The 27,622-nt window shown below is 40.7% G+C and overlaps 1 protein-coding gene across 30 annotated transcripts in view; it reads right to left on the bottom strand.

Annotated features, from left to right (window-relative positions):
• The window catches only part of PTPRD (protein tyrosine phosphatase receptor type D), a 2,222,737-nt gene that overhangs the window by 74,838 nt on the left and 2,120,277 nt on the right, over positions 1-27,622 (bottom strand). For all 30 annotated transcript variants that reach the window (XM_089678099.1, XM_089678100.1, XM_089678098.1 and 27 more), the window contains one exon: positions 18,101-18,224. In XM_089678099.1, the coding sequence (XP_089534225.1) occupies positions 18,101-18,224 (124 nt within the window). The remainder of the gene's footprint in view (positions 1-18,100; positions 18,225-27,622) is intronic.

Below are 27,622 nucleotides of genomic sequence, written 5' to 3'. Positions count from 1 at the left end.
CCTAGCCTTTATTTATGCAGGGCAAAGCAAAGGTGCAATTACTATCTCACTGCCCAACAGCAGATGCTCATCTTTTTCTTTTGCTGCTCTGTTCAGATACCCTGTACTTACCTGTACATACAGAGTATGGAGCAGCATGTGACAGTACTAGTACTAGTGCAACCTGTTAGATTGCTTTTAGCACTACTCAAAGTAGAGCTGAAAGCAAATCCCTGTGTCCCGGAACATGGGGTGCAGGCTTGTCTTAATTCCAATCCATGTGACTAGTAAATATAAAGAGGAAAGGATCACTGCTACTCCTGAACAGCCCAGGTGAATGAACGATAAAGAACGGCCTCAGACTACATGTCTGCATCAATCCACACACCCTGATGCATTTTCACATGCCCACCGGGGCCTAGTTATAAGGCTGTGCTAGTACTAGTACTGGTGGCTATTGAACCAGTACTGATACGTGGAGGGAAGGAGACATACATTATATTGCCAAAAGTATTGGGACACCCCTTCAAATCATTGGATTCAGGTGTTCCAATAACTTGCATTGTGACAGGTGTATAAAATCAAGCACCTAGGCATACAGACTGCTTCTACAAACATTTGTGAAAGAATGGGTCACTCTCAGCAGCTCAGTGACTTCAAACATGGTACCGTGATAGGTTGCCACCTGTGCAATAAGTCCATCCGTGAAATTTCCTTCCTACTAAATATTCCACGGTCAACTGTTAGTGGTATTATAACAAAGTGGAAGAAACTGGGAACAACAGCAACTCAGCCACGAAGTGGAAGGCCATGTAAAATGACAGAGTGGGGTCCAGAGCATTCTCAAGAGCAGTGCGCAGAAGTCGCCAACTGTCTGCAGAGTCAATAGCTAAACACTTCCAAACTTCATGTGGCCTTCAGATTAGCACAACAACAGTGTGTAGAATGGTTCATGGAATGGGTTTTCATGGCCGAGTGGCTGCATCCAAGCCTTACATCACCAAGTGCAATGCAAAGCGTTGGATGCAGTGGTGTAAAGCACACTGCCACTGCACTCTAGTGCAGTGGAGACGTGTTCTCTGGAGTGACGAATCACACTTCTCTGTCTGGCAATCCAATGGACATATCTGGGTTTGGCGGTTGCAAGGAGAATAGTACTTGTCTGACTGCATTGTGCCAAGTGTAAAGTTTGGTGGAGGGGGGATTATGGTTTGGGGTTGTCTTTCAGGGGTTGGGCTTGGCCCCTTAGTTCCAGTGAAGGGAACTCTCAAGGTGTCAGCATATCAAGACATTTTGGACAATTTCATGCTCCCAACTTTGTGGGAACAGTTTGGGGATGGCCCCTTCCTGTTCCAACATAACTGTGCACAAAGCAAGGTCCATAAAGACATAGATGAGTGAGTTTGCGGTGGAGAAACTTGACTGGCCTGCACAGAGTCCTGACCTCAACCCGATAGAACACCTTTGGGATGAATTAGAGCGGAGACTGTGAGCCAGGCCTTCTCATCTGACATAAGTGCCTGACCTCACAAATCCGCTTCTGGAAGAATGGTCAAACATTCCCATAGACACACTCCTAAACCTTGTGGACAGCCTTCTCAGAAGAGTTGAAGCTGGTATAACTGCAAAGGGTGGGCCAACCCAATATTGAACCCTACAGACTAAAACTGGGATGCCATTAAAGTACATGTGCGTGTAAAGGCAGGCATCCCAAAATGTTTGGAAATATAGTGTATGTCACTCAAGTAGAAGCATGAGAACTTATAAGGCTTCCTTTACTCACTCCCAATGGTTGAGCATAGTTGAACTGGATGAAAAAAGACTCTGTGTTTTGCTGGAGGGTTGGACATTTAAACAAACCTGTTGTTTTTCTCCATAAGGGAAAAGCACAATTGCACTGAGTTAAAAAAAGGACCAAATCCCACTCTTTAACATAAGGTATATCACCCCAAAAAATAAAGATTTAACTGGTACTTAATAATCCCAACATAAGAGTATTCTTTTTTTCTTTGTTATACAGTATACTGTTAATACATACAAGCAGGCATGCACTTAAATCACAAGAATCAATTTATTATTAACATGTAATATGATAGAAAGTTGTTCATGCATTATTTTATTATTTCCCCAAATTCCACAGATGGTCATGTTCTACAACACAATATTTCAATTATTAATTTCACTCACCATGAAAATGCGATGTAGCCTGGTTGCTAAAACACATACCAGGCTTTATTTGCCATGTAGGCGCCAATGCTGTGATCAGTTTGTAGAACTGCACAAACAATCCTACTAAAGTTAAAGTGATACTCAGACATTAAAGTTAAACCAAAGCTCCACCCAAAAGGGAAAGTCCCGCATTAAGAACTGGTTCCTCACACTCCGTGAGGAATTGGCAACTTTGGGGAGCGGGTACAAGATTTTGGTAGGTGCCCATTCCCACTCCCGCTGCAATCGCCTAGGCAGTCGGAAGTGGAAGTTGTCCTCCCCCCCTCCCTTCCCATAGTCTTCGGGGACATGGGATAGGTTCCAGAAGACTAAAGGACCATTCACAAGGCACAACGCTAATCGTGCATGCGCAGTGGGCACCTGGGTGCAAAGCCATAAGCTGTCACAGCTGGGTGCCCACACGTAAGATCGGCATCTTAAGTGTGGGCACTCAGCTGTGACAGCTTGTGGCGGGGAGCGAGGATGACCAGTGAAACTGGCAGCAGTGAGTACACCGCTGGATTGTGGGACAGATTTTGTAACTGCTGACTTTTTTTTTATTTTTTGTTTGACTGGAGCTCCGCTTTAAAGTGATATTAAAGTCTATTTTTTCTTTAAATGAAAAAAAGGTCATACTTACCTGCTCTTCTGGCAGTCCCCACTCCGCCACTGTCACCTTATCCCTGCTCCAGGTCCCTCCTTAGCAAGCCTGGTGCTAAGGAGACACCCATGCATGCATGCTCCCAAGCTGGGCTGCGTGCGTCCAATAGTAAGCCATATCCCCACTCCCTCCTCACAGCAATTTGACTGATAGGAGCAGGAGCCTATGGCTCCCATTGCCTTCAGTGTCTTATCTGAAAGCAGAAAATGAGGGGATCAGTGCTGCAGCTAAGACAGCGCTAGTGTGAAAGGAGCTAGATGTTTATTTCACCTGAATGCAGAGAATGCATGTAGGTAAAAAAACGTGATGACAGCACCCTGGACACTACAGGACTGATTTACTAAAACTGGAGAGTGCAAAATCTAGTAGAAACCAATCAGCTTCCAGTTTTTTTTTTGTCAAAGCTTAACTGAACAAGCTGAAGTTAGAAGCTGCTTGGCTACCATGCACAGCTGTACCAGGTTTTGAACTCTCCAGTTTTAGTAAATCAACCCCTATGTGTTTGTAATGTATTCCCATTCGCAAAATATATCATTTTTTTCTTTTTAAGAAAAAAATCTTTTTGAGAAACATCTACCTTTTAGATGTTTCTTAGGAAAAAGGCCTCATGGCTGACCTAAAAGATTTTTGAAGAGGGTTTTAGAGTGAGCCTGTTCTAAGGACAGAGTGAGCCTCCTCTCTTTAACATAAATGCAAAAAGCCAACCTTCTAAACCGTTAATCCTTTGACAGGACAGAGAGTGTAGTTTATAACTGAATATGAGATCTGCCAGCGTAGTACTTACAAGGTTTATTATGGCAAACACAGCTGCCCTGCCCACTCGTAGGATTTTTGCAGTGCTGGAATTTCTAGAACAAAATATCCAAGCTGCAGTTTTATACAGTTGTGTTCAAAATAATAGCAGTCAGACATCACTAACCTGATCAATCACTGTTTTTGGTAGAAATGATATTTCTACATGGCAAATAATTTACTAGCAGGTGTAGTAGAGTAATAGAAATCCAACAGACCCAACAGTCATGACATGCATGCTGCTGATTCTGTGTAATTGAATCACTAATTGAAAGGGGCATGTTCAAAATAATAGCAGTGTGGAGTTCTATTAGTGAGGTCATTCATTCTTTGAAAAACAGGTGGCAATTATTGCCCTTATTTAAGGAAGGAAGGCAGCAAATGTTGTACATGCTGGTTACAGTGCATTTCTCTCTGAAATTCTGAGGAAAATGGGTCGTCCAGACATTGTTCAGAAGAACAGCGTACCTTGATTAAAAAGTTGATTGGAGAGGGGAAAACATATAAAGAAGTGCAGAAAATGATAGGCTGCTCAGCTATAATGATCGCAAATGCTTTAAAATGGCAACCAAAACCTGAAAGACATGGAAGAAAGCGAAAAACTACCATTCGAATGGATAGAAGAATAGCCAAAATGTCAAGGACTCAGCCAACAATCAGCTCCAGGAAGATCAAAGAAGGTCTAAAGTTCCCTGTGAGTACTGTTACAATTAGAAGACACCTATGTGAAGCCAAGCTATCTGCAAGAAGCCCCCGCAAAGTCCCAGTGTTGAAAAAAAGACGTGTGCTGAAGAGGTTACAATTTGCCAAAGAGCACATTGACTGGCCTAAAGAGAAATGGCACAACATTTTGTGGACTGATGAAAGTAAGATTCTTTTTGGGTCTAGTGGCCGGAGACAGTTTGTCAGATGACCCCCAAACACTGAATTCAAGCCACAGTACACTGTGAAGACAGTGAAGCATGGTTGGCAAGCATAATGATATGGGGATGTTTCTCATACTACAGTGTTGGGCCTATTTATCGCATACCAGGGATCATGGATCAGTTTGAATACATCAGAATACTTGAAGAGGTCATGTTGCCTTATGCTGAAGAGGAAATGCCCTTGAAATGGGTGTTCCAACAAGACAACGACCCCAAACACACCAGTAAACGTGCAACATCTTGGTTCCAGACCAACAAGATTGACGTTATGGAGTGGCCAGCCCAATCCCGGATCTTAATCCAATAGAAAACTTGTGGGGTGACATCAAAAATGCAGTTTCTGAGGCAAAACCAAGAAATAGAGAAGAACTGTGGAATGTAGTCCAATCATCCTGGGCTGGAATACCTGTTCACAGGTGCCAGAAGTTGGTTGACTCCATGCAACACAGATGTACAGCAGTTCTCAGAAACAGTGCTTATACAACTAAATATTCATTAAGTGATTCAAAGGAAAGCAAAATCTTCAAACATTTTTCAGTTTATATAGTGAATGTTTGAGTTTGTAAAGAAGAATACAAACAGTCTAATATTCACTTTTCTTCAATTTTTTTAGAGGAACAACACAAATGTGATATATTTTTCTTCATGTTTTGATTTGGAATATAATGTGTAGTGTTCCCAATGCATTTGTGTGTATGGAAATAAAAGCTATTAGAAGGATTTTGAGCTTTATTTACTTTTTTCAACACACTGCTATTATTTTGAACACAACTGTATATGTTTTCTAGGTTATGCTATGTGAATGAAAACATGTAACAAATATAAAGTAAGTAGTATCCCAATCTGGCTATAAAAGTGGAAATACACTTTGGAGATAGTTTTAAAATAAAGTGTCTCTGAATCATAACCTTGGTATAAAATCACCAAGTTGACAACAACACTTAACTTAATCCTAAATCTGAACACGCTTTACATAGTTTTGCCTGAAGTTTAATTTTAACACTGATCCTTACATTCAATCTATAGGTTTAAGTATATCTATATCCAATAATAAAAATGTGATCATGTATCATTTTTCAGGCTTTCTTTCTTTTCACCAAGTGATCCTGCCAATCACCCACTTTCTGGCATACAGTGACTGGACTTACTATACTGTATTTTCGGAGAAGCAGAGTTGTGGCCATAGGACAGAAAGTGTGTTAGGACCACAGAACATCTCCCCCTCTCTTCATCTCTAAAACATAAAGGGAAGGTGTTCTGGGGTCCAAAGACAGAACAGGAAACAATGCTAACCGATAATGATGCAGCAAACACAGAGAGAACACCAGGGATCATGGAGTCATGATTTCTGCCATGATCAATAATTTGTTTTTTTTCACTCATTGAATAAACAAAACATTTCAATGACATATTTAACAGTCTAAAGGGAGCAAATAACAAAAAGGTCACTGTTAGGATTTACTGGTCTAATGGTTAACCTTAAAATGGAAGGCAAGCCAAAACCTAACTAAGCTTAAATCTACTAAAAAGGAAAAGGAAAGATGTCTATATTTACCTATTCTGAAGTTGCTCCGGTCCCGTCACGTGATCTCTCTAGCACTGGCTTGAGTGTAGAGGAGAGAACGCCGACAATGACTGCAGAGACTGGGCGATGATATTACCCATAGGCTTACTATGGGGTATCCATTTTCAGCTGTCCCTCCTATACACTGAAGCTGGCGATGGGACCCGATCATGTGAATGGACTGGAGCGACTTCAGAATAGTTAAGTATACACATCTTTCCTTTTACAGGGTAGATAGAATAGGCTTAGAATGGCAGAGGGAGTAGGTCATGGAGTAGGCACAGCCATGCAAAGCAGTGTGCTTGCAGTGAAGCACACACACAGCCCAGTATGCAAAACAGTACACAGTTAACCCTTGGATCGCCCCACATGTTAACCCCTTCCTGCCCAGTGCTATCAGTACAATGCCAGTGCTTTTTATTAGCACTGATCACTGTATTGGTGTCACTGGGGATGTCAGTGACCTCAAGTCAGTTCCCCACAGTGTCAGAATGCCCACCACAGTCCCGCTATAAGTCGCTGATCATCGCCATTACTAGAAAAATAAAAAAAATTTAAATAAATCCCAGTATATATACCGCAATTTGTAAATGCTATAACATTCACGTAAACCAATTAATTTACACGTACTGGGATTTTTTTTTCAGCAAAGACATGTAGCAGAATACATTTTGGAAGAAATTTATGACAAAATTTGATTTTTAAATTTTTTTACTGGATATGTTTAATAGCAAAAAGTATTGTCGGTCTATTTTTTTTATACCGCAAAAAATAAAAACTGCACAGGCGATCAAATACCATCGAAAGAAAGCTCTATTTGTGGGAAAAAAGGACGTAATTGTAATTTGGGTGCAGCGCTGCATGACCGCACAACTGTCAGTTAAAGTAACACAGTGCTGTAAAGCAAAAAATGGCCTGGTCAGGAAGGGGGGTAAATCAATCCGAAGCTGCATCTGTCCCCCATTGCCTTTGCACTGAGAACTGGGCAATCAAACACTGCTGATAGCTCAGTTCCCCCCTCTGCTCTGGGCAGAAAGCAGTGACTATAAAGCCTAGCATGCACGATGAGAAAATATATCATTATATATATAATATACCAAAAAATACTGCTTTTGAATCGATCGTCCGATAATCTGATCGTTAGTACACAGCTTTCGACAGTTCATGCGAAATTATCGCGAAAATATTTCTCGTACAACAACAGAACAAAACATTTTGTTTAATCAGTACAATATTCGTAAAAAGTCAAGCGACCAAGACCACACATGCTCAGAAACAAAAGAATAGAATATAAGACAATAAAATACATTACATCACTTCCAAAATTGTATTCTGTTGCATGAGAATTTTCAGAACTTTAGTAATCTCTTCATTTTCAATATGAAACCAGCATGCAAACAAAATGGACGATCATTCGTCCAATATTCTTATCGTGTGCATGAGACTTTAGTTAAAGGCTCTCTGCTCTGCACCTCCAGCACTCACTGGAGTGCTGGACTAAGGGGGGGGGGGGCGGAAGCGGCTAGCTCAGGCTCTCAGCGGTGCATCTAAGAGGTTGAGCCAGCTGCCGGTCTTAACATCTGGTTGGATCCCCTCTGTAAAGTTGGTATCTTTCCTAAGCCTGGACCAGCCGAGTGATGTCAGGCGACAGCGGGCTGTCGCCTGCTGTCGGCTGCAAATGGGTCACTGGAGTGCAAAACAAACTGCATTACTGTGCTTCATAGAAGTAGTATGGCCAAAAAAGCATTGACTTCTCCTTTAAGGAATGACAAACCGATTGCTACAGAGTATTTTCAGTGTCTATAGACTCCTGATACCCAAATCTAGTCTATCTACTCGCACAGTGCATACAATCCACCACCCACTCTGACGGGAACATCCTGGACCTTGTCTTCTCCCATCTCTGCACTCCCCACAACCTCACAAACACCCCCTTCCCTCTCTCTGACCACAACCTTATTACCTTCCCTGTCTCCTCATCCTCTAACACCTACCCCTCCAAATGTCAAAATATTACCAACCGAAACCTCCGCAACCTGAACCCTGCCCCCTTCCACTCTGCAACTGATCAACTTTACGACAGCATCCTTCCCCTGTCCAGCCCCGACTTGGATACGACTGCCTATAACAACTCGCTGTCAACCACTCTAGACTCGCTAGCGCCTTTAAACACATGAAGCATCAGATCCTGACAGCTTCAGCCCTGGCAGACTGATCATACCAAAACTCTCAAACGACGCAGTCGCGCGCTGGAGCGACTATGGCGCAAAACCAGATCCCAACTAGCGTTCACCCGGTATAAATCTGCCTTCCACACCTACACCTCCTTTAAACACATGAAGCATCAGATCCTGACAGCTTCAGCCCTGGAAGACTGATCATACCAAAACTCTCAAACGACGCAGTCGCGCGCTGGAGCGACTATGGCGCAAAACCAGATCCCAACTAGTGCTCACCCGGTATAAATCTGCCTTCCACACCTACACCTCCTCCCTCCACGCTGCCAAACAAGCCTACTTTCTGACCCTCATCAAAACCTTCTCCTCCAATCTTCGCCGGCTCTTCTCTACTTTCAACTCTCTACTCTCTCCGCCCCTACCTCCACCCAGTACCTCACTCACCACCCACAAGATTGCCAATCACTTCAAAAACAAGATTGACACAATTCGCAGGGACATCGCCACTGCTCAGACTTCCACCCCACCTATCACCTCTCACACGGTAACCCCCTCAACAACCCTCTCCCTTGGCCTCACCACTGTCCAGACCTCCACCCCACCTAACATCCCTCACACTGAAGCCCCCTCAACACTACCACTGAAGAGGTCACTAAGGTCTTTTCTAAAGCCCGCCTCACCACCTACCCTGTCCTCTCACAACTCCTACGATCTCCCTCCTCATCCATCCTATGCTCCCTCACCCACATCTTTAATCTCTCCCTCTCTTCTGGCGCATTCCCCTACCCTCTGAAGCACGCGCACATCACTCCCATACTTAAAAAGCTCTCCCTGGACCCCACCTACCTGAACAACTTAGACCCATCTCCCTGCTGCCATTTACATCCAAACTCCTTGAGCGCTTAGTCTATAATTGCCTAAGCTCCCACCTCAACGACAACAACCTCCTCGACCTCCAACAGTCCGGCTTCTGTCCCCTACACTCCACCGAAACTGCCTTACTCAAGCTCAACAAAGACCTGCTAACCGCCAAAGCTAATGGCCACTATTCAGTGCTCCTACTCGACCTCTCCGCGGCTTTCGACACAGTTGACTACCCTCTCCTCCTCAAAAAACTACACTCCCTTGGCCTCAGAGACTCCGTTTTCTCCTGGCTCTTGTCCTACCTATCACAACGCTCCTTCAGCGTTACCTATAACGCTACCACCTCCCTCTTACTCCACCTCTCTGTTGGGGTCCCTCAAGGTTCTGTCCTCGGGCCCCTTCTCTTCTCCATCTACACCTCCTCCCTTGGCCAACTGATACACTCACACGGCTTCAACTACCACCTCTATGCCGACAACACGCAAATCTATCCCCTCGCCTCACCCCTTCAGTCTCCGCCCGAATCACTAGTCTACTGAACGATATATCAGATTGGATGTCGCTATACTTTCTTAAACTGAACCTCTCCAAAACCGAGCTCCTAGTTTTCCCCCCAGCCTGCACCCCCCGACTTCTCCATCACGACCAACAATGCCACCATCAGTCCCACCCCGCAAGCCAGAGTACTTGGTGTCATTCTAGACTCCAATCTGTCCTTCCAGCACCAAGTCCAATCGCTAACAAACTCATGCAGACTCCACCTCCGCAACATCTCCAAAATACGCCCATTCCTAACGCCGGAAACTACTAAGCAACTCATCCACTCCCTCATCATATCACGACTCGATTACTGCAACTCCCTCCTGACTGGCCTGCCTCAATACAGGCTATCCCCGCTTCAGTCGATCCTGAATACGGCGGCCAGACTCATCCACCTTACCAACCGCTCTGTTTCCACCACCCCCCTCTGCCAATCCCTCCACTGGCTTCCGATTACCCAACGGATCAAATTCAAAATGCTAACACTGACGTACAAAGCTGTCCATAACTCTGCCCCAAACTACATCACCGACCTAATATCCAAATACCACCCAAAACGCACTCTCCGCTCCTCACAAGACCTCCTTCTCTCTAGTTCCCTGGTCTCCTCCTCCCATGCCCCCCTCCAGGACTTCTCCAGGGCATCACCCATCCTATGGAACTCCCTACCCCAATCCATCAGACTATCACCTACTCTCCTCTCCTTTAGGCGCACCCTGAAAACCCACCTCTTCAGGGAAGCCTACCTTGCCCTCTGCTAATTGCCGATCTCCTCCAATCTTCCTACCACTCCATCCCCCACAGCTATTCCTCCTGTACCACTATCCTCTCCCTCCTAGATTGTAAGCCCCTAGGAGCAGGGCCCTTGAACCCCTCGTGTATCGAATTGTATTGTTACTGTACTGTCTCATGTATTTTCTCCCATTGTACAGCACTGAGCGAACTGTTGGTGCTATATAAATACTGTATAATAATAATAATCTACTGAATAAAAAACGAAAAAAAAAAATATTTTCTTGAATAATAAATAAATAGAAAATGGGATAACATTTCTGCTGCAACTTGTTTTGAAAGTGATTTGGGCCATGTAGAAGACTGAAGAATTGCTCAGCTATTCTCCCTTTCCCATGTACAAGAAATCAACTGTCTCAGTTTAGCTGAATGATCTTCTTTAGAGATGGATTAGTTACTGATGTAGGCAGGAACATCACCAACCTTGCTTATTGCTTTAGATTTGTAATATGCATAATTCAGGAGTAAAAAGAATATTCATTTTTCATTTCTGGTATCACAGATTCAGTGATTAGCAGTCAATCACTTACAGAAAGCTATCATGCAAACAATCATGAGAAACCCAAGTCAAACTAAGATGCTTTTGATTTAGGCAGCAGTGAAGATATATCAAACATTATTCTGGCAAGGAATTGTACAGATTAGAAGAATAATGAGCAGATGACCTTGGTCGACTTGGTCCATGGCTGATATATAGACAGAAAATATGACGGAGCTTTCCAAGTATAGGCAATAAAAGACTCTAAATAAATCATTTTTGCATTTACAGTAAAGACGTGATGTGGTTTGTGCAGGTTTATATGAAAACTAATAACACACGTTTTAAAGAGCAGGCAATATGATAGCTCAGCACATTATTTGTATAAACTTTAAACCCATTTAGTAGGCACCGAGTGTAACGGGATTGGATAGAGAATGTCAGTGACTATACAGCACACAGACAAGATGATTACAGACTAGATTATTGTGAACTAGTTTTGACCTCCATGTTTAACTCCTTCATTGTCAGCCAAAATTGTCAAATACTATATATTTATATATATATATATATATATATATATATATATATATATATATATACACACACACAACTGTAATACAACAAAGCATAATTGGCAGAAGAAGAGAATACGAACAACATATTTACACTTACTACATCTAAAGGAATGGTGACAGACACAAATAAGTATGATGCTGTTTTATGATTTGCAGGGTACAAGGACCAAATAATTGTGACAGGACTGCTGTCAGAAAAAAAATATTATAAAGCATCAGAAATATTAGGCTGATTGCTTGTTGTTTTCTTTTAGGAGAGCATATATAAACTGGGCCACATGGTTTATTGCCTGGTACAAATTTGACCTTTAGAGCTGATATACACATATGCGGTACGGATTAAAGCTCAGGTTTTACAGCTAACTGATACAGTAGTTCTTCACAGGTTCACATCAGGTTTTCATCAGGTTCAGGACAAGATTAGGTCAGGATCTTCTCCTGTTCACACATATGCAGTTTAGAAATGGTTCCCATAGAAGTCAATAGCCTGTAATCTGCACCTGAACCGGACCGCACTGGTCAGAAACTCTTTTTAAAACCGCACTGAATCCACACCGCCAGTGCACCGGACATATGTAAACAGGCACCATAGGAAGCAATGTTTTTTCATATGTCATGCGGATTAGATGCAATTCAAACCGCATCCAATCCGCATATATGTGACAGGGGACTTACTGAACAGTGAATGTGGGACTGAGGACTGTATCATTTGCAAAAAAGTGTAAAGAACATTTATGAATGGACAGATTACATAACCATATTAAGTTGTAAATATGTAAATCTGCATAATTATGTTGCATAAAGATGCAACAAACAATTGTAAGGTCTCAGCCAATGAGGAGGGAGAGTCCCCATAGAGCCAAGACTACTGTGAACATCGCTAAATCGGAGGGGGCTCAGGTAAGGATTGGGTGGGGGATGCTGCACACAGAAGCTTTTTTACCTTCATGCATAGAATACATGAAGGTAAAAAACCTTGAGCCTTTAGAAACACTTTAGGCCTAATATATCACTGAAAAATATGTTTCATTACATATATAAATACCGAATAATAAAATATAACACTATAAAAAAAGCTTAATCTGTACACAGAATAACAAAATAAACCATTTATGTTGCCTGCTGAGCATTTGACTGCTGGATTCTGTGTATGTGAAATAATTGGTAAAAAATGGATAGTATCTTTATGCACTCCTATACATGGCTTAGAAGCCCCCTCTCCTCAGGCTAATGTTCTCAGAGATTAAAGAAAGACACAACTGGTCTGTTACTAATGACCTAGTACAGCTGAGATCATTTGTTTTGAAATAATGGAATAAGATAGCAGTGGGACTTTTGTCATGTGTGCCTGACGCAAGGAAATGAGAAAATATTTAATACATTTTTATTAGATTTTGCATTGCCTTTTTCTTCCTTAACATGCATCAACAGAAATGCTATAGATTTAAAATGTCACATCTATTCTAGGACTTTGAATTCAGTTGCACAGTAGTACAAACACATCATGGCTGATAAGGGACATTTAGAACCTAATTTATTATCTATATTCCAAAAATATATTAAACAGATTCTTTACTCCATTATAATCTCAAAATATATGGAAATATCTTTGGAGCAAAACAAGTAGCTTCTTGACTTGTTTTATTATGTGTAACTCAATTTGCACTGTTCCCTGCTGGACACATTGCAATACTTTTTCCCCCAAGGTGCTAAACTGTTCTTCATAACATCATCCACAAAAGTATATATTAGGGATATGTTGTGTGAATGGATATTTGCAACTACCCATTGCTAAAAGCATATTTGGTGTTGTTTGTTAGGATGTGTTTTATTTAGAAAAAAGGGTTACCCGTGGAGCAAGGACAAGATGGCAAGCAAGTGTGGGCAAATAATATGGAAAAGAATCCTACATTATAGACAGTCACTACATAGTATGCAGGAGACAAACTAATACTTTGTGTGCAGTGATTTTGGGCAATATAACATCTCTAGATTTTATATCTTCCATACAACAATGACCTGTCTCAAACATCTTCAGATATTGTACTTAAAGCAACAGTTAACTGAATTGAAAACACTTAATTGAATTGAAAACATTTTGTCATGACTAGGTAAAGAGTTCCTGTTGCATACAAGGAAATGTAGTTATCAATTTATCACATTAGCTTTGTGTCTAGTGCAAGGAGAGGCAAATAACAGATCTCTAAGGTGAATAGATGAGTTAGTAAACAGTATATTCTTACTTTAATACTGTAGAATTATACCCTGTGCTGCTTCCATTACAGATCAAATGCAGCATACTAAAGCATGACCATCATATAGACTGACAATGTCAGAAACTATAGCCCTAGTGTAATTGTTCTATCGCAGGCTTTTTTTTGCTCCCTACTAATTACCCGCACATTTGTCTTACAGAGACCCATTTAAAGAATATTGAAAGCAAAGAACTAAAACGTATATATAGTAGCTTACCAGTCCCTGACACTTTTTTAAAAGCCCTCCATATAGAACCACATGGTGCGAGGGTGCTGATGAGTGGGGGTGCCATTAGGAATTAATGACACTCCCCTGTGTCTGCTAAAGAGCAGCACATTTCTGTGTGATTCAGGAATGCGCATGATTATGCATGTGTTCCTGATCCGCACATATGTGAACCTAAGCTTATGTCCTTGTAACGTCTAGTGAATTGAACTGGTATATCAATGTTATCTTCCTCCCAAGCAACTGCAAGTTTGTAATTGTCCTGCCCCCACATAATGAAGTTGTAGAGAAGAAGGTGTGTTTGTAGTTCTCTCCTACAGATACTATCATTGCTCCCTTCACAGATAGTTAGGTACAGTTGCAAGAAAAAGTATGTGAACCCCTTGGGATTACGTGGAGTTTTGCATGAATTGGGCATAAAATGTGCTCTGAACGTCATCTAAGTCACAACAATAGAAGAACACAGTCTGCTGAACATAATACTACACAAACATTAGATGTTACCATGGTTTAATTGCACATAACATGTAAACATTCACAGTGCAGGGAGGAAAAAGTATGTGAGGCCCTAGCTTAATGACTTCTCCCAGAGCTAATTGGAGCCAGGAGTGAGCCAACCTTGACTCCAATCAGTGTGATGATATTGGATGTGTTGCTGACAGCTGTCCTGCCCTTAAAAAACACACACCTGTTTTGGGTGTACTGGTTTCAAGATGCACTGTCTGATGTGAACCATGCCTCGCAGAAAAGAGCTCTCAGAAGACCTACGATCAAGAATTGTTGACTTGCATGAAGCTGGAAAGGGTTACAAAAGTATCTCCAAAAGCCTTGATGTTCATGTGTCCACGGTAAGACAGACTGTCTACAAATGGAGAAAGTTTAGCACTGTTGCTACTCTCCCTAGGCATGGTCGTCCTGTAAAAATGACTGCAAGAGCACAGCGCAGAATGTTGCATGAGGTAAAGAAGAATCCCAGAGTGTCAGCTAAATGCAGGCCATAGATGGGTCGAAAATCGGCCGATTTTTCGGCCGAAAATAAAATCGGCCGATTTTCGGATCGTTAGTGGGCGATTTGGTCGGCCGTTTTTCGGTATTTTGGCCGTTTTTTTTTTCGGTAAAGTTGGAAAAAAATCGGCCGATTTTGCCGATCGGCCGATTTTCGCGGCAATTAGTGGGCAAATCGGCCGATTTTTTACCGATAAAAAAATCTGCGCATGAGCAGTGACCTGCAAGAGGAAGACAAAAAGAAGAAAAAGAAGAAGAGGAAGACGATGAAGAAGAGGATGAAGAAGAAGAAGAGGAAGAAGAAGAGGATGAGGATGAAGAAGAGGATGAGGATGAAGAAGAGGATGAGGATGAGGAAGAAGAAGAAGAAGAAGAGGATGATGATGAAGAAGAAGAAGAAGAGGATGAGGATGAAGAAGAGGATGAGGATGAAGAAGAAGAAGAAGAAGAGGAGGATGAGGATGATGATGAAGAAGAAGAGGATGAGGATGCAGAAGAAGAGGATGAGGATGCAGAAGAAGAAGAGGATGAGGATGCAGAAGAAGAAGAGGATGAGGATGAAGAAGAAGAGGATGAGGATGATGAAGAAGAAGAGGATGAGGATGAAGAAGAGGATGAAGAAGAAGAGGATGAGGATGAAGAAGAGGATGAGGATGAAGAAGAAGAAGAAGAAGAAGAAGAAGAAGAAGAGGATGAGGATGAAGAAGAAGAAGAAGAGGATGAGGATGAAGAAGAAGAAGAAGAAGTAGGATGAAAATAAGAAGAATTCCAGTCCAGCAAAAAGTGTCTCTGCAGAGAGCTCCGCTATTTCTGACAGTTCTCTGACAGTTCCTTGACATTTACAGCGGTTGAAACATTGTATCTATTTGTTTCCGAATAAAAACATCTGTATCCTAAATGGAAACAAATAGATACATTGTTGCAACTTCTATAAATGTCAAGGAACTGTCAGAGAACTGTCAAAGAAATAGCAGAGCTCTCTGCAGGGACACTTTTTGCCGGCTCTAGACGGGTAGAAAATCGGCCGATTCTTTTTACCATTGATGGTAACGTCGGCCACTTGAACAACCGATTTTTCGTTTTTTAAAAGAAAAATCTGCAGTTTTTCTCCCCATCTATGGCCTGCAAAAGACCTACAGAAATCTCTGGCACATGCTAACATTTTTGTTGACACATCTACAATAAGGAAACCATTAAACAAGAATGGAGTACATGGGAGGACACCACGGAGGAAGCCATTGCTGTCCAAAAAGAATATTGCAGCACGTTTGAAGTTTGCAAAAGAGCACCTGGATGTTCCACAGCACTACTGGCAAAATATACTGTGGACAGATGAAACCAAGATTGAGTTGTTTGGGAAGAACACACAATTCTATGTGTGCAGAAAAAAAGGCACAGCACACCAATATCAAAACCTCATCCCCACTGTAAAACATGGCGGAGGGAGCATCATGGTTTGGGGCTGCTTTGCTGCCTCAGGGCCTGGACAGATTGTTGTCATTGATGGGAAAATGAATTCCAGAGTTTATCAAGACATTTTGCAGGAAAACGTACGACCATCTGTCCGCCAACTGAAGCTCCGCAGAGGATGGGTGATGCAACAGGACAATGACCCAAAGCATACAAGTAATTCAACAAAACAATGGCTGCAACAGCACAGAATACACCTTCTGGAGTGGCCCAGTCAGAGTCCTGACCTCAACCCGATTGAAATGCTGTGGCATGACCGTAAGAGAGCGATTCACACCAGACATCCCAAGAATATTGCTACACTAAAACAGTTTTGTGAAGAGGAGTGGTCCAAAATTACTCCAGATCGTTGTGCAGGTCTGATCTGCAACTACAGGAAACGTTTGGTTGAGGTTATTGCTGCCAAAGGAGGGTCAACCAGTTATTAAATCCAAAGGTTCACATACTTTTTCCTCCCTGCACTGTGAATGTTTACATGTTATGTGCAATTAAACCATGGCAACATCTAATGTTTGTGTAGTATTATGTTCAGCAGACTGTGTTCTTTTATTGTTGTGACTTAGATGACGTTCAGAGCACATTTTATGCCCAATTCATGCAAACCTCCACGTAATCCCAAGGGGTTCACATACTTTTTCTTGCAACTGTAAGTATGGCCAACATAGGCCAGAAAGCATGTTACTCTGAGGAGTACCAGGTGAATGTAAATGAAAATAAAACTGAAAAAATAAACCAATGTAGATTCCACATTTCTGGATTGATATTCTGCAACATATCATGTTTTTTCAGTATAGATATGCTTAAATGTATATTGCTGGTAAAATGATAATCAGACAAAATATGTACTTGAATACGATGTATTCAGAGTTGGAGCTATGGTATAAAATTCAGCAATCTCAGTTAATAGTCAGATTTTTCCACTTCTTTCACCTCTATAATAATAATCTTTGTAAAGTGATAGGTTTGTGTAACTCAATACACTTCTGTCACTTTGCATTTCCCCACCACAAGATCTTAACTTGCAGCGCACACAGTTGACTGTAGCAAAAGCTAAAAGGCAAAGGGGTTATTTACTAAAACTGGAGAGTGCAAAATCTGGTGCAACTCTGCATAGAAACCAATCAGCTTCCAGATTTTATTGACATAGCTTAATTGAACAAGCTGAACTTAGAAGCTGATTGGCACAGCTGCAGAAGATTCTGAGTTTTAGTAAATCTCCCCCCATGGCTATTTCTGTTTAATGTTGCCAAGATCAAAAATTATATAAGAACTCACCAGCCACTGATTAGCTTATTAGCAACTGATGAAGTGAATTAAATCCATTCATTTCTAATAGAACAATACATTCAGCATTTCTAAAGTCCTGCTTTAAGTCACAGTGATGGGTTTGACAGAGTTCCAAACTCCTTAGGCATCCTCTTTGTGTTACCTAAGGCTAGCGGTTTAACCACCAGCTCAGCATGTAGACACACAACATAAAATGCAAATCTTGATAGAATGACTAACTGAACATTGCAAAGCAGCTGTTTGTTAAATGATAACAAGTTAATACTGCAGTTTACTGAGGAAAGAAGCATTACCTTACCTTCAATAGCTGAAAGCAGAACACGTGAGTGATCATATGCAATTACATTTGCATATCTGTTCTTTGGTTTATTAACTTCCAGGTTAGAGTGTTCCCATGTGAATTGTTGTCCTGGGTCAATAGACTGTAAAGGAAACAAAAGGCAACATAAAGGAACGCATAATGGATCTGTTGTTTTAAAAAGATTTTAGCATCAAAAGTGACAAACTGTACCAGTCCAATTTCCTGTAAAAAGAAAAACTATTTAAGGCACAAAAATTAACAAATTCTAAAGAAAGATCACAAAGATAGACATAGAAAACAAACCTTTGGTTGAAAAGAATGAAAAAGTTGTCCTAAAATAGCTTTCACTGTTGTGAACAGCAACATTATTTTTACTGTTTAAAATTTAGTGAACCTTTTTCACTGAAATGTAGAGAAGTTTATGAATAATGTACAGAAATCCTTCAGTGCAATACCTGAATGCAGAAAAGAGTCTGGATGCATTATTATGTGATTGATGTCCTTCTTTCTATTAATGTACAGTGGGGAAAATAATTATTTGATACCCTGCAGATTTTGTACGTTTGCCCACTTACAAAGAAATGAAGGGTCTATAATTTTTATATTTGATGTATTTTAAATGATATAGACAGAATATCAACCAAAAATCCAGATAATAAACACAATACAAATGTTATAAATTGAGTTGCAGTTCAGTGAGTAAAATAAATATTTGATCCCCAAAAAAAGCCTAACTTAGTACTTGGTGGAGAAACCCTTGTTGGCAAGCACAGAGGTCAGACGTTTCTTGTAGTTAGTTACCAGGTTTGCACACATCTCAGGAGAGATTTTGTTCCACTCTTCTTTCAGATCTTCTCTAAATCCTTAAGGTTTTTGGCTGTTGCTTGGCAACTCAAAGTTTCAGCTCCCTCCATAAATTTTCTATAGGATTAAGGTCTGGAGATTGGCTAGGCCACTCCATGACCTTAATGTGCTTCTTCTTGAGGCACTCCTTTGTTGCCTTAGAGGTATGTTTTGGGTCACTGTTATGCTGGAAGATCCTTCCACAAACCATCTTCTGTATTATGGCTGAGGAAATATTTACAAAATATGGCTCCGTCCATTGGCTCCTCAATGCGTCAAAGTCGGCTTGTACCTTTAGCAGAGAAACAGCCCCAAAGCATAATGTTTCCACCTCCGTGCTTGACTGTAGGGTCATATTCAGCATTTTTCTTCCTCCAAACACGGAGAGTCGAGTTAATGCCAAAGAGCTCAATTTTGGTCTCATCTGATCACAGCACTTTCTCCCAATCCTTCCTTGAATCATTTAGATGTTCAGTGGAAAACTTCAGACAGGCCTGTACATGTTCCTTCTTGAGGAGGGGGACCTTGCGGGCGCTGTAGGATTTCAAACCATGGAGGCGTATTGTGTTACCAATGGTTTGTTTGGTGACTGTGGTCTCAACTGCCTTGAGATCACTCACAAGCTCCTCCCATGTAGTTCTGGGCTGATCCCTCACTTTTCTCAAGATCATCCTTACCGCATGCGGTGAAATCTTGCATGGATCTCCAGACCAAGGGCGATTGATGGTTATTTTGCATTTCTTCCATTTACGAATAATTGCTCCAACAGTTGTCTCCTTTTCACTATGCTGCTTGTTGATGGTCTTGTAGCCCATTCCAGCCTGGTGCAGGTCTACAATCTTGTCCCTGATGTTCTTTGCCAGCTCTTTAGTCTTGCCCATGATGGTGAGGTTTGAATGGAAGAAAGAGATTCTGTGGATAGGTGTCTTTTATACACATAACAAGCTGTGATTAGGAGCACCATCTTAAATTGACAGGACTAATCTGTGTACCACATGAGCAGATAGCCAATCTGTGGGAGCCAGAATTATTGTTGGTTGGTAGGGGATCAAGTACTTATTTTACTCACTGAACTGCAACTCAATTTATAACATTTGTATCATGTGTTTATTATCTGGATCTTTGGTTGATATTCTGTCTCTATCGTTTAAAATACACCTATAACAAAAATGATAGACCCTTCATTTCTTTGAAAGAGGGCAAACTTACAAAATCTGCAGGGGATCAAATAATTATTTTCACCTCTGTAAAGAGTTTATGGAGTCCAATAGAAATAATGTCAGTCACAGTTAAAGTTTACCTGATCTACTCCTTGTCACTCAACTGTCAAATGCCAGAATCTCAGGAGAACTCTGTAATCTGACAGCTGGGGTTAGAAATATAAGGTTTCTTTTTTTTTTTTTGGGGGGGGGGGGTACTGCTAACACTCTTGTACAGTCTGAGATTTGGTTGCAAGGATATTAAAGACCAGCACAGATATTTTCAGGCACTTTAGCTATATTGTTACCTTAGGCACCCTTTAGGTAAGTATAGGTTTACACAGCTATGCAGATATGTTTTCTGAAGAGTATACAGATGCGTGTAAGTACTGGTGATAATATATGTTACTGCACTTGGCTGCACAGGTGCACCCACCGAAGCATTGCTGCCCATTAATCTTTCTCGATACTTTAACACAACAAAACAGGTTAAAACATATTATTATCGCAGCTCAATAATTGTGGTGAAAAGATGGATTAGCCTGGAGTCATGTTCAAGATTCACAATTTAGCCGTTATATGAGGGTTCTTAAAAAGTTTCCACATTTTTTAAGACATATATATATATATATATATATATATATATATATACATACATATACACACACTACTCAAAAAAATTAAAGGAACATTTTTTAATCAGAGTATAAGCTCCTGGTATATTGATCTGGTCAGTTAAGTAGCAGAATGGGTTGTTAATCATTTTCAGCTGCTTTGGTGTTATGAAATTAACAACAGGTGCACTAGATGGGCAACAATGAGACGACCCCCAAAACAGGAAATTACAAAATACAAAAAGGAAACCGAGCAATATTTTAAATGTGCTGGGACTTGACCATGGAGAGGCAGAAGTGTTAGGAAAAACAATATTAAATGTCTTAATAGTTCAGTCATGGGAGGGCTAGCTGTATTAGTGATTACTGATTACCTGCCACCATGGCACTGGTACTCAAATGTGTCTTGCTTTTCCTGTACTGTCTATATGAAATTATTGTTGTATTATACATGTCTAATAAACATACAGGGTTATTGAGAGGCTTTTTGAAAACGTTTTGATGCCTTATAGCAGGATTTCTCAACCAGGGCTTCATGGAATCCTAGGGTTTCTCAGGAGGTTGCTAGGGGATCTTTGAGCAATGAGCAAATTCTGCTTCTCAGATAAGTTCCCACTGACACCACTAACATTTTCAGCTATCTGTAAGGGGGTAAGTCTTCCCACTGACCACAAGTGTGTGGAGTATTCTTTCCACTGTCCATCACATTAATGCATCATGAGTTGTACATATATTAATTTTTAGCAGGGGTTCTCTGAGGTCGGAAAGTGATTTCAGGGGTTTCTCTGTGTTGAAAAGGTTGTGAAAGGCTGCCTTATAGTAATTACTTCTATAGGAAGTTTGTGGGCTGATAGTGGTGATCTAAGGCAACTTTTTATACATGTTACCAATATAAGTGTATTATCCACATGTGTTTCTATATCTCTGCTTTAATATTTAAGCATTTTGCATAGTACTTGCACATATTTTCGGCCAGAGAAAAAAAACTATTCAAATTGAAAGCAATCATTATTATAGATTGGTATCAATCCAAAATACACTATATTTCCAAAGGTATTGGGATGCCTGCCTTTACACACACCACTCTTATTCCATAGGGCTCAGTATTGACTTGGTCCACCCTTTGCAGCTATACCAGCTTCAACTCTTCTGGGAAAGCTGTCCACAAGGTATAAGAGTGTGTCTATGGGAATGTTTGACCATTCTTCCAGAAGAACATTTGTGAGGTCAGGCACTGATGTCGGACGAGAAGGCCTGGATCGTAATCTTCACTCTAATTCATCTCAAAGGTGTTCTATCGTGTTAAGGTCAGGACGCTGTATAGGCCACTCAAGTTCCTCTACCCCAAACTCACTCATCCATGTCTTTTTGAACCTTGCTTTGTGCACTGGTGTGCAGTCATGTTGGAACAGGAAGGGGCCGTCCCTAAACTATTCTCACAAAGTTGGGAGCATGAAATTATCCAAAGTTTCTTGGTATGCTGATGCCTTAAGAGTTCCCTTAACTGGAACTAAGGGGCCAAGCCTAACCCCTGAAAAGCAAACCCACACCATAATCCCCCCTCCACCTAACTGTACACATGGCAAAATGCAGTCAGGCAAGTACCGTTCTCCAGACAACCGTCAAACCCAGACATGTCCATCAGATTGCCAGACAGAGAAGCGTGATTCATCACTCCAGAGAACACGTCTCCAATGCTCTAGAGTCCAGTGGCGGTGTGCTTTACATCACTGCATGTGACACTTTGCATTGCACTTGGTGATGTAAGGCTTAGATGCAGCTGCTTGGCCATGGAAACCCATTCCATGAAGCTCTCTATGCACTGTTGTGCTAATCTGAAGGCCACGCAAAGTTTGGAGGTCTTTAGCTATTGCCTTTGCAGACGGTTGGCGACGTCTGCGCACTGTGCGCTTCAGCATGTGCTGTACCCTGTTCTGTCATTTGGCCTACCACTTCATGGCTGAATTACTGTTGTTCCCAGTTGCTTCCACTTTGTTATAATACCAACAGTTGACTGTGGAATATTTAGTAGCAAGGAAATTTCACGGATACACTTATTGCACAGATGGCAATCACAGTACCACGCCTGAATTCACTGAGCTCCTGAGAGAAACCCATTCTTTCATAAATGTTTGTAGAAGCAGTCTGCATGCCGATGTGCTTGATTTTATACACCTGTGGCCATGGAGGTGATTGCAACACCTGAATCCAATGATTTGGAGGGGTGTCCCAATATTTTTGGCAATATAGTGTATATTGTAATTAAAAAAGGGAATATATACAAGCATTTTCGACAAGAATATTTTTCTACTATCCATAAAAGGATACTTCAAAACATTTCTGTTTTAATCCACATTTGTATAACTTGATAAAGGTGACTCAACTAATCATTACTTGATGAGGGAGCAATGTAATCATACAATCAATGAGGCTTGTAAGGATGTGCGTCACACAATCAGCATTCTCACACGCACTTTATTTATTTCTTTCTTTTTTTGCAAAATTAAAATGCAGGTTTGTGCTCCTTTGCAATACCGATACATGCCATGTCAAACATACTCCTAGCTACTATCAAGTAAAGCAGCTTAGAAGTATAACAAGTCAAGCAGATGTCTTTATCAGCCATTCAGCAGTTCATCTCTGTACTAGGGCATGACCATCAGCATTTTATGCAACACCCTCTGTATATTTCCATAAGATTAAAGTCCAGATGGTCAAATCTACTGAATATATCTCAAGCCTGCAGGCAAACACAGTGGAGTGAGGCAGGTACTAAATATTAAAATACTGTCTGTTGTAGTTTAAAAACTCTGAAATATCCATAACTTAACTGTCAATATATTATAAAGACTAAACCAACAGCAATGAGTAAAATTAATATATACATAAATAAGCCTCTGAGGTGTGGCAGACAAATAATTAATCAGCAGGTAACCGATTTTAAAAATGTAACAAGAAATTAATTTTTAATAGGCTAATCTTTAAAATAATTTCTTGTTGAAGTCACATTCTTAACATAAAGTAGTAAATGAGGACGTTATAAGATATTTGGTTTAAAATTAATGGTTTTGAACTATGAGAGTTATAAATACACATTTCCATTGCATCTTCTAGTACATACTGTATATACCATAGTTTTTAGATGCTACAACTTTCCCACAAACCAATCAATATACACTTATTGGGATTTTTTTTTACCTAAGACATGTAGCAGAATTTTGGCCTAAATTTATGACGAATGATTTGTTAATTTTTTTTTATTGGATATCCTTTAGAGCAGAAAGTGGAAAATATTGGGGTTTTTTTTCAAAATGTTTTCATTTATATTGCAAAAAATAAAAAACCCAGTGCTGATCAAATACCACCAAAAGAAAGCTCTATTTGTGTGAAAAAAATATGATATAAATTTAGTTATGTACAGCATTGCATAACTGTGCAATTGCCAGGTAAAATAGCGCAGTGCTGAATAGCTAAAAATGGCTTGGTCATGAAGGGGGTAAAATCTGAAGCTCAGGTGGTTAAAGGACATTTATTCCTAGAAAATGTAAAATTCCCAGTCTGTGTGGGTTTGCTAAACATAAGAAATAGTATTCAGAATATTTATTTTTCAATTTTGCTTCCCAATATGTTTATTTTTCTGCATATTTACAGATTAGGCTGTCCACCATACGTGATAATAACAGGGGCTGGGACAAACCATAACGCTGCCAGGCAGGCTTATAGCAGTGACATGGTTTATCTTATTACTTTAACCTCCCTAGCGGTCTGATTATGTCCATATTTCTGTGCTCAAAGCAGTACATTTTTTTGCATGGAAATATGTATTTTTTTTATTGTAGGCCTGTAATTTTTAGGAATAACTCACTGAAATCTCTCCGAACAAGTCTAGTAAACATCCCCAGTATGTTACAATTTGAAACACAAAATCATAAATTATAATTTAATAAATAATCATAAAAAAATAACAATATAATAATAAATTTAATCCAATAATATACTCAAACCAAAAACACTGAAATTTGAAATTGAGCGCAAAGTTCGCACATCACTGAGCAAAGTCGCAAAATCGTTTTCAGTGTCTGATGAAAATTTCCCCACGAATCATTATCACTCAATTCTTTAGGTAGTTCTAATTTACTATCGCTGTTCTCTAGCTGGTCTAAAACCGCTTTTGACCTAAAGGGACACTTTTTGGACGCCATGGACTTTTCTCAGTATCCAGGCAGAAAGAATAGTAAAAATGCAGGCAGGGCACAGGACAAAGCACTCGGGACAAAATGTATGTGAAATGCTTTGATACAGTAATGTTTTACTATGTGATTTTAGTGTATTTAGTGAATGTCACTTTTTGTCATTTTCAAATTTCCCGCTGTTCCGTCCCCCGTACGTCCCGACGCTCGCAGGGGACGGAACCCAGATGACAGATGCCGGCATCCGCTGGAGGACATTGCCGGGGACACTGCAGGAGGGATATCGCCGGAGCGCAGGACAAGGTAAGTGAACGAGGGATCCCGGAGCAGCGCCGCATGGTAAGCCCGAGTGTAGCTCGGGGTTACCGCTTGTGGTACTGAAACTTTACCCCAAGCTACACTCGAGAATACCACCAGGGGGGTTAAAGAAAAAATAAAAAAAAACTTTGCTGCCACTACACTTCTGCCACCATTAAATATTAGTTCCGGATTAAGTGTTAGAGCTTACATTTAGGGATTTGAAGGTGGTAGTTAAATGATGGGTAGTATAAGAGTCAAACTGCAGTTAATGGTCAAAAAATGTAGAAGTTGACTTTGTAACGCTTGATTTTAGTGCCAAAAACCCTGCACCAAGAACATCAAGATACCATGCTTCTAGCACTGAAAACATACCAGTAAAAAGAATGCAATTTTTCTTTAAACATATTAAACAAGACTACAGTTAGGTCATTTGATGATGAAATATTAAAGACCAACTTCACACAGTAAGCAAAATCGAAAAAAAAAGCAAACCTGTCTGTCAGAATATTCACTAAACTTTAGTGACTTTTCTTAATCAGTTCTCTGTTCTCCACTGCACTCTTGACGAGATATTAACCTAGAGGCATTGTACACTTTCAAATGTCTTTGTTGTTTGAACTAGGTAGTAGGGTAGTTATATTCCCTGTGTTGTTCGTCTTACCCTTGCCATGAAACTCGTATTTGAACACAAATAAGAATCTCTGACACAAGTACAGTATGTGAAGATTAAAAACTACAGGTTGTGTGTACAGGGCAACAAATGACACCAAGAAACTACATGATCATTTATATCATATGCAGGTAAAAAATGCTTTTAAAGTGACATTTCATTCCGCTATACCTTTTTTTAACCCATATTACCTGTTATTCAGGGTTGTCCTCAATTCACATATTTACTAGCCTGGTGAATCTAGCATGGCCTGGCTGCAATCCATTGCACAGGTGCCACAGCCTGGGTCCTGTGCCACCAACTTGGTCCTCCTCGGTCACTGGGATGCCTCCTCCTCTTTAACCCTCAGTTCACACTAGCCCGGAGGCTGCTTGTGGGTGCAGGAATCAAACCTGTTCCCGCACCTGCAACCACCCACAGCCAAATCCTGCTGCTCTTGGGAGAAGCACGGGGCTGCCATTCATGGTCATAAATACCATGCAGTTTTCCTGCGGCAGCGTTGTCAGAAAGATGCATGTACCTTTTTCCTGCGGGAAACTGAGCTATTTGCTCCTGCAGCCTCATGAGATATATGGTGTGATATTCCAGGAGGATGTAAGAGAAGGGACATCAATTTGATTTTATTTTCCCTCTTACCTCAAGTTTAATCAGATATTTATCAAATGGTATAAGCAACAGGAATAGATATTTAGAATAAGCTTTTATAAGCTTTAGGGATTAGTGTTTGGAACTTACTGCTGAAATAGCACTGTTAAAATTACAACTGCCCTACAGCTAAATCATGATTAAGTATTTGTATAGTAGCAATAAATATGCGGTACAGATGATATGAAATAGTATAGGTCCCGTGCGGCACAATATTAAGTTCATTGCCCAATTTTCTAAAAAAGAAAATATTTTTAGTGTAAGGCTGCCCCTAGACAGAAATTATTTACACAAACATATGCATCAATTGCCTTTAGCTATTAAGGTGCACTGGGGTTGATTTACTAAAACAGTGCAAAATCTGGTGCAGTTCTGCATAGAAACCAATCAGCTTCCAGGTTGTATTGCCAAAGCTTAACTGAACAAGCTGAACTTAGATGCTGATTGGCTACCATGCACAGCTGCCCCAGATTTTGCACTCTCCAGTTTTAGTAAATCAACCCCACTGAGACTTACCAACAAATAATAGAGTAGTGTTCTTGGTACTTTTTGATTTGCTAAAATAAGACCCTCTTTTGTCTCTTTTCCTACACTTCCAAATAAAAGTCTGACTTAATCTTAATAATTATACCTCTCTTTTTTTTAAAAAAAAACAGCAGCATACACCTGTAATCTACTCTGAAAAAAAGACTATGCAAATAACCACCTAAATTAAAACAAAAAAGGCTTCTAAGAAAGATCCAGTGAGAAGGTCCTTTTTTTCTTTCTTTAATAATAAACATGTCATATTTACCTGCTCTGTGCAATTGTATTGCACAGAGCAGCCCTAGCCTCTTCTTCTGGGGTCCCCTGTCAGTGCTCCTGGCTCCTCCTCTTCGGTGAGTGCCCCTATACGGAGCTACTTCATATAGGGGCACATGTAACGGGTCAGTCCCAAGCCGCACTGCCTGCATCCTTAGACACAAACAGCACAGCTTAGCCCCACCTACGCTTTGTGATCACAGAATATGATTGACAGCAGCAGAAGCCAATTGCTCCCACTGCTGCCTCTCTATGCT

Source organism: Staurois parvus, unplaced genomic scaffold (genome assembly GCF_062004578.1).
Source record: "Staurois parvus isolate SC_StPar_1 unplaced genomic scaffold, SC_StPar_1.0 ptg000198l, whole genome shotgun sequence".
NCBI classification, from domain to species: domain Eukaryota; kingdom Metazoa; phylum Chordata; class Amphibia; order Anura; family Ranidae; genus Staurois; species Staurois parvus.
Note: the sequence above shows the minus strand (reverse complement) of the source record. Positions and strands in the feature narration are given on the sequence as shown.